The sequence below is a fragment of the Cnephaeus nilssonii genome, assembly GCF_951640355.1.
Source record: "Cnephaeus nilssonii genome assembly, chromosome: 8".
NCBI classification, from domain to species: domain Eukaryota; kingdom Metazoa; phylum Chordata; class Mammalia; order Chiroptera; family Vespertilionidae; genus Cnephaeus; species Cnephaeus nilssonii.
Genome location: NC_137079.1, coordinates 29,089,516 through 29,098,341, shown reverse-complemented (window position 1 = coordinate 29,098,341; position 8,826 = coordinate 29,089,516). Strand labels below are relative to the sequence as shown.

At 40.8% G+C, this 8,826-nt stretch overlaps 1 protein-coding gene across 1 annotated transcript in view; it reads left to right on the top strand.

Annotated features, from left to right (window-relative positions):
* Window positions 1-13: 13 nt before the first annotated feature.
* CUL4A (cullin 4A) overlaps window positions 14-8,826 on the top strand; it is a 65,674-nt gene continuing 56,861 nt past the window's right edge. Inside the window, exons 1-2 of the mRNA XM_079779566.1 lie at window positions 14-615; window positions 1,630-1,745. Coding sequence (XP_079635692.1) covers window positions 462-615; window positions 1,630-1,745 — 270 coding nt within the window. The 5' untranslated portion in view covers window positions 14-461. The remainder of the gene's footprint in view (window positions 616-1,629; window positions 1,746-8,826) is intronic.

The following is an 8,826-nucleotide window of genomic DNA, read 5'->3' as shown; positions in this document are numbered from 1 at the left end:
TCGTGGGAGCGCGAGCCCGGGACCGGTGTGGCGATGTGCCCGGGCTGAGGAAGGCTGGGGTTCTCTCTGCTGCAAGTCCCCCAACTACCCCTCGACGAGGACGCCTGGTCCGCGCCCCCTGGGTGCTCCGGCCAGCCCAGGGCGCGCCGGTACCCCGGGCCTGATAGGGCTTTTGCTCCGCTGCCCCCCTGACTGTTGCAAGTTCCACACGGACCCCGGCGGACACGGACTGGCCGCGCTCGCGAGCCTAGGGTCGGTGGCCAGGTCGCGGCCAGGGCGGGAGCGGAGCGGGGCCGGGCCTGGCGGAGGCCGTGCGGCGGTTGGGCCGGGCCGGGGCGGCGCTGACGAGGCCGGGAGTTGCCGAAGGGAGCGGAGGAGGGAGGCCCTGCCGCGCGGCTCGGGGAGGAGGCGGAGAAGGCGGCCGGACGGGGCGGGGCGCCCACTGCTTCCCGGCCGCAGCCATGGCCGACGAGACCCCCAGGAAGGGCAACTTCTCGGCGCTCGTGGGGCACACCAATGGCCTCACCAAGCCAGCGTCCCTCGCCGCGGCCGCCGTCTCCTCCAAGCCAGGGGGCGGCGGCGGCTCCAAGAAACTTGTGATCAAGAATTTCCGAGGTGGGTACCCGGAGCGGCCTAAGGAGGGGGAACCTTGTGGGTCGGGAGGGAGTTGGGGGGTGGCGGCCACGGAGAGGAATGCTGGGGGCCGGGATGGAGGGGCGGGGGGCGGCTCCGGGAGCTGGAGGCGTTGGGCCAAGTGGCCTTAGGCGCCCGTGGCGGCGACGGGGGGGAGGGAGTGTTTTCGCTGGGCTCCCCCAGCTGTTCGGAAGTCTCCTCAGTTGGCGGTCTTCGGGTCCGGCCCGGGGCCCTCGGCGTCTGGTGGGGGTCCCGGGTCCTCCCGGCGAGGGCGCGGGCCTGGGCCTCTCCCAACTGCCGGCTGGACCTGCGGTGAGGGCTGTGGGCCAAGCTTACTGGTAGCAGCTTTCCAATTGGAATAAATGAGGCCAGATATTCAGCTCTCTCGATTCGCATGGCCGAGCGAGAGTAAGTAGCAGCCACTGAAGCTCTTCGTGATGTAATTCTTATTACTTCCTCCACTTTCCACCGGCTCTAGCACGGTTTCTATCAAAGTAAGCATCTTCGGTGCAGATAGCGTAATTATAAGCCTAGTCTTCACTTTCCAACTTTGAATACTTTAAAACAACTTTACGTGTTGTATAGAGTTTTAACTATTACACGTTTATACTTTTATAAAGTCAACTTAAGTAAAAGGAAGACTTGTATACAGGGATGGGCAAAAGTAGGTTCACAAATAAATAATACAATACAAATAAATACAATAATTAATAATTACTAATACAAGAATAGTTTTTTGCATACGCACAACTGGAAACCTACTTTGCCCACCTTGTGTTTTCTGTGTATTTATCCTAAGTTTTAATATGAAGTGTATTTAGCAAAACGAATGTACTATGGTTGCATCGTCTGTAATGTAACAAATTTATAAATACAATACTTTGAGAAAAGAGCTAATTTCTGTGTTTCTTAAAGTACTTTTTTGTAGACCATTTTTTGAAAGATGTATGACTGTTAGCATGGATTTCATTCACCACTGACTATCTGGATTTACAGACAGACCTAAATTGCCTGATAACTACACTCAGGACACCTGGCAGAAGCTTCATGAGGCAGTGAAAGCCATTCAAGGTAGTACCTCCATCAGATACAACCTGGAAGAGCTCTACCAGGTAAGGCTCCACCAATGACAACAAAGTTGAGCCTGTGAGAGTCCTCATGGGATTTTCTTAGACGAGGAGAACTGTAAACCATGATGATGCCAGCATCCTTTCACTTACCTGGTTTTTATAGTTGTCTAAACAAACACAGTTACCCAAACCAGTGAAATGTGATACAGATTTGGATTGCGTGGTCCCGGTATTGTTTCTGACTCAACAGTGAAGGAAATAATAGAAATGCAATATTTACCTCCAACAAGAACAGTAGAAATCCTATGACAGCATGTCCAAAATCAATGAGTGTTCGAATTTTTTGGTGATTGTGAGACTTTTATTTTATTTTCAGGCTTAAGCTCCTAGAAAGATATTTAAAGATATTCCATTACAGGAGAGTGATGTGTTTTTAAGAGCCATGTGACTGTACATTTTCCAAATATGCAGCAAATTAATGTTATAATTTTATTATGTTATATAGAAGACTTATTATAGCTTCGCTTGTTAATAGATTTTTCTCCTACTTCATTGTTTTGTGATTACTTGCTGATACTAAAACATGCAAATTTTGTTACATTTTAAAGTAATGCTGTTCCATTTCTAACATAAGAAAAATGGTCAAAAGTAATTTTACTATTTGGATATTCTATTTACAAGTAGGCTGGTTTTTCTGATACTGTATCTTGTTTTTAAAGAATAACATTTGTTAAGTAGTCTAATACCTACATTTTGGGTAGCAATATGATAGCACAATTCCTATTAAGAGGCATGAATTTTAAAAGTTTGTGTGAGATTATTATAGGTTTTAGTTAACTTTTTTAATGTATACTTCCATATACTATGTACTTCAATGAGTGTTAACAAATATATACAATGTATAACCACCACCACAGTCACAAGATAGACTATTTCCATCCCTCCAAAAAGTTTCCTGAGACCCTTTTGCATTCAGTCCTCTCCCCTGATTTCCATTTCTTAGCAATCAATTATTTGCTTTCTGTCAGTATATTTTGCCATGTCTAGAATCTCATCTAAATGGAACCATAAATTTTGCTTTCTGTCAGTATATTTTGGCATTTCTAGAATCTCATCTAAATGGAACCATAAATTTTGATACCTGGCTTCTTTCACTTAGGATAATGCTATGAGCTTCATGGATACTGTGGCAGTAAATTGTTTCTTTGTTGCTGCGTGGTAGGGATACCACAAAGATTACCCATTCACCAGCTAATGCTCATTTGGGTTTCCAATTTTTGGTTATCATGAATAAAGCTGTTGTGAACATTAATGAATAAGTTGTTGTGTGAACATATATTCTCATTCCCCTTGGGTAAATATCTATAAGTAGGTTCTCAGAGTAATGTGGAAAGGGTATATTTAACTTTATAAGACATTTCCTATTTTTAAAAATGGCTACTACACCATTTTGCATATTTATCAGCAGTGTATGAAAGTTCAAGTTGTTCCACATCCTTGCCAATACTTGGTATTGTCTGTCTTTTCCATTTTAGCTATTCCAGTGGGTATGTAGTAGAATTTCATTGTGATTTAAATTTGTATTTCCCTAATGATACTAAATATCTTTTTAGGTGCCCATTCCCATCTTATATACCTTCTTTAAATAAAGTTTTTGTTCAAATCTTTTGCTGATATATTACAGGGTTGCTTATTTTGTATGAGTTTGTTATATATTCTGTTTGAGTTTATTATGTATTCTTGGTATAAGTCCTATACTAGATATTTGCCTTGCAAATAGTATTTTCTTCCAGTCTGCAGCTTTTTTTTTGTACAAGTCTATAATACATCATCTGTATATTGCATTGTGTGTTTACCATTCAAAGTCAAATATCCTTCTGTCACCATATATTTGACCCCCTTTACCATTCACTACCCTTCCTCTGCTCCCCCCACATACAAGTTTTCCTTTGATTTTCTCAATTATGTCTTTCAGAAAACAAGTTTTAAATTTTGAAGAAGTCTATATATTGATTTGGTCTTTTATGGATTGTGCTTTTAGTATCTATCTTAGAAACTTTGCCTAATCTAAGATCATAAAGATTTTATCTTGTATTTTCTTCTAGACATTTTAGGGATTTAGGTTTTACATTTAGGTCTATAATTTGTTTTGGGTGAATTTTTGTATGTGTTGTGAGGTATAAATCTAAATTAAATGTCTTCCCTGTTCAGGGGTGGGGAACGTCCATCCCGAGGGCCATATAAGGCCCACAAAATCATTTGGTCTGGCCCTTTCAAGGCATTAGGGGTAAGTTAATTAAATATTTGACCAAATATAGCAAGCTAATTTTTAAGTTGATAATTTTGTATGGCCGGAGAATGATGTGTTTCAAAGATCCAAATGGCCCTTGGCAGAAAAAAAGTTCCCCACCCTTGCTATTGAAGAGTCTTTCCTTTCCCTCATTGAACTGCCTTTGCTCCTTTGTCAAAAATCATTGTCCAGTCTAACTGGTTTGGCTCAGTGGATAGAGCGTCAGCCTGCAGACTGAAAGGTCCCAGGTTCGATTCCGGTCAAGGGCATGTACCTTGGTTGCGGGCACATCCCCAGTAGGAGGTGTGCAGGAGGCAGCTGATCAATGTTTCTCTCCCATTGATGATTCTAATTCTCTATCCCTCTCCCTTCCTCTCTGTAAAAAAATCAATAAAAAATATATATTTTTAAATCATTGTCCATATATGCTTGGGTATAATGAGTCTCGAAATTAGGAGCTTGGCCCTACAAATTTACCCTTTTTCAAAATTATTTTGGTTATTCCAGGTCTCTTGTATTTCCATATGAATTTTGAATATGTTCATCCATTTCTACCATAAAGCCTACTAGAATTTTGATTGGGGATATGTCGATTTATTGATATGTATGGGAAGAATTGATTCTGATGTTTTGACTGTGCAGAGTCTGCCAATTGGTCACAAGGGACAGCTCTCTATTTAGGTCTTAATTTCAGTAATGTTTTCTAGTTGCAGTGTACAGGTCTTGTATATCTTTTGTGAAATTGATTCCTTATTTTATGTATTTAATGTGTTATAAATGGTGGCATGATTTCAATTTCTGGTTCTTGCTAGTATGTAGAAATACAAATGATTTTTATATATTGATCTTGTATACTGCTATCTTGCTAACCTTACTTATATCTAGTAATTTTTTGTAGATCCCATTAGGTTTTTTTTTGTTGTTGTTGTTTAATATATATTTTATTGATTTCCCACAGAGAGGAAGGGAGAGGGACAGAGCGTTAGAAACATCGATAAGGGGAAACATCAATTCAGCTGCCTCCTGCACACTCCCCACTGGGGATGTGCCCGCAACCGAGGTACATGCCCTTGACCGGAATCGAACCCGGGACCCTTCAGTGCGCAGGTGGACGCTCTATCCACTGAGCCAAACCGGTCAGGGCCCATTAGGTTTTTTACATAGACAATCATATCATCTGTAAGTAGAGATAGTTTTACTTCTTCCTAATCTGCCTGCCTTTTATTTCCTTTTCTTGCCTCATGGCACCATTTAGAACCTCTAGTATGGTTAAGAGAATTGGAAAAAGCAGACATCCCTGTCTTGTTCCTGATCTTAAGAGGAAAGTGTTCAGTCTTTCATCAGTGAGTATGTTAACTGTGGGTTTTTTAAAATAGCCATTATTAGGTTGAAGAAGTTCTTTTCTCTTCCTAGTTTGCTGAGAATTTTTATCAGAAATACATGTTGGAGATTGACAAATTCTGTGACTATTGAGATGTTCAGATAATTTTTGTTTTGTGGTGTTTTTTTCCAATTTATTACATTATTGATTTTTTTTAAATTTAAATCTTTATTGTTTAAAGTATTACATGAGTCTCCTTTTTCCCCCATTGACCTCTCCCCGGCTGCTCCCACCCCCAGCACATGCCCTCGTCCCCCTACTGTCTGTGTTCATTGGTTATGCTCATATATATTATTGACTTTTCAAATGTTAAACCAACCTTGTGTTCCTGGGATAAATCCTACTTGGTCACAAGGTATTATCATTTTCATGTATTGTTGGATTCAGTTTGCTAACATTTTGTTAATTTTTGTATCTGTGTTACCAAAGGATATTAGAATGTCTTTGGTTTTGATATCAGAGTAATGCTGGCCTCATAAATGAGTTGGAAATGGTCCCTCCTTTTCATTTTCTAGAATTTTATAGAACTGGAGTTATTTCTTCCTTAAATATTTGAGAGAATTTCCCAGTGAAGCCATCTTGGCTTTCTTTGTGGAAAGATTTTAAACTACAAATTTCTTCAGTAGATAATAGAACTATTCAAGTTATCAATTTCTTCAAGTTCATTATGCTTCTGCAGTGTCTAATCTGCTATTAATACCATTTGGTGTAATTTTCAACTCATGAGTTGTTTTCCTCTTTAGGTGTTCAATTTGAATCATTATTGTATCTTTTCTGTCTCTACTTAACTTTTGAACATATGGAATATAATTTTAATATCTGTTTTATAGTTCTGGCCTGCAATTCTGTTATCTCTGTCAATTCTGGTTGCTTTTGATGGATTGAATTTCTCCCCTATAAGGGTTGTATTTTCCTTCTTTGCATGTCTGATCATCTATGATTGGGTATCTGACATTGTGAATTTTGACTCGTGTGGTATTTTTGTATTCCTATAAATGTTTTCGAGTTTTGTTCCAAACATAGCTAAATTATTGGAAAATGTTTGATCTTTTAAAGTCTTGCTTTTAAGATTTGTTAGGTAAGACTAGAGCAGTATTTTGTCTGGGGCTAACTGCCCCTACTACTGAGGCAAAACCTTCCTGAATATACCCATTGTTTTGTGGTTTTCTAATCTGGCTAATGGGAAGGTGCCATTTCAGGCCCTGTATGCACACCAGACACTATTGTCTAAACTTTTTTGGTGGTTCTTTCCCTGGCCTCAGCTATTTTCCTCACACGTTTGTGCTGGTCAGTGCTCTGCTGAATACTCTTAAGGGGACCCTTGAGGTCTCTTTGCACATATCCAAGCGCCACTCTGGCTGCATCTCTCCCTTCTGGGCTTCGTCTTGCTGACTCCATCCTCAGCTCAGGGTACCTGTTCTGCAGCCTGGAAAACTCTAGATGCAGGACGCCAGAGAGCAGTTGGGGTTTGTTTCCCGTCTTCGAGAATTCACTGTCTTTCATAGCCCAACATGTACTCCTTTGAAAAATGCTGTTTCGTATATTTTGTGTGTTGGTGGGGTTTTTTTTTGTTTGTTTGTTTGGTTGGTTGGTTGGTTATTTCAGGCAGAAGGGTTAGTCTGGTTTCTTTTTTTAAAAAAAATTTTTTTTCTTGATTTTACAGAGAAAGGGAGGGGGAGAGATAGAAACATCAATGATAAGAATCATTGATCCGCTGCCTCCTACATACCCCCTGCTGGGGATCGAGCCCCCAACTTGGGTATGTGCCCTGACCTGGAATCAAACCTTGACCTAGTTCATAGGTCAGTGTTCAACCACTGAACCACACTGACCGGGCTAGTCTAGTTTCTTTACTTCATCTTTACCAGAAGTAAGAATCTCACCAGTGCCTAAACTCTCATAGGTTTTTAATTTAATAAAATATTATATCTTAGAGCTAGGGCTTATTATTCCTCCTTTCCTGGAGATTTGTCTGGTTTCACTTTCCTAGAAGAGGGACTTTGCCATACCTTTTACCCAGTGATATGTCTCATAATAGTCACCATAGATAGTATCATAAGTAGTGTTTCCAGATGCCATGAGTGTCCATGTGTGTGACTTGTGATCCTCAGGACTGAGGATATTTACCCCAAAATGGCATCACACATTCCAGGGAATATCTCAGGAGGGCCCATGTAGGGATCAGTTGATCACCTTATGGAGAGGCATGTGCATAGGCAGGCTCCTGATCACTCACAGAGAAGTACCATTTCTACAGTGAGCTGCTCAGATCTTATGGAAACAAATGGGTTAGAAATAGTAAGTGACGTCATTGTGAAATTATTGACCACTCACATTATTCTGATCTCTGATAAAGTAGACAGTGCATCTGCCCTGGTGTTTCAAAATAAAGTCTTAAGTTTTTGCTGAGTTGGTGTGGTATATATTTTGTCAAAGACTCTTATGTGAAAGTAACAATTCTCACCAAAGTTTCATTTTTGTTTTTTAAGGAAGTTTTCAGTATGATTTGATGCAGAACCTCTTACGTTTTGATGTTGAACAGTTTCCTCAAAGTGAGGTCTAGTATCTCCCTGTCAAAGTCTCTTATCTGCCTGTCAGGGCACCCTCTAACTCATACAGACACTTTAAGAGGCCTTCCTAGAAGGAGAAATAATTATAGTGTGTCTATTGAGCCTGCCTATTTGTTTGTTATTTTATTCTTGTCTGGTAAAAAAGGAGATTCAAAGTATGATGATGAAAAAGTTTTAAATGCATACAACACCCATAGTAATTTTCCTCCTATAATATGAGGAGGAGAATACTTTGAATGTGGACACCTTGTCTGTCGTGGAAGACTTAAGTTTAAATTTGTAATCACTACTTGCTGAAGAAAGTATATTTGTGTGTCTTATGTATGGTTTTTTTTTTATTGATTTCAGAGAGGAAGGGAGAGGGAGAGAGAGATAGAAACATCAATGATGAGAGCGAATCATTGATCAGCTGCCTCCTGCACGCCCCCTACTGGGGATCGAGCCCACAACCCGGGCATGTGCCCTTGACTGGAATTGAACCCGGGACCCTTCTGTCTGCACGCCAACGCTCTATCCACTGAGCCAAACCAGCCAGGGCTGTCTGTATGTTTTAGCCCTACTTGTCGGCTTAATGAGACAACAGAAAACTGAAGATTACATTTTTAAGAAGGGTTTCAGACGAAGGATACATGTTGATTTCAGACTAGTTTTGTTTGTTTTAATATGGAACGCTTCATGAATTTGCATGTCATCCTTGCGCAGGGGCCATGCTAATCTTCTCTATCGTTCCAATTTTAGTATATGTGCTGTCGAAGCGAGCACCATTTCAGACTAGTTTGGATGCACAAAAACAAACCTATTACAGAGGACTGGCAGTTATGGAAAAGCCATGCTATTAATCTTGAGTCACAGGATAATATCTCTACGAAATCCTCCTATCTG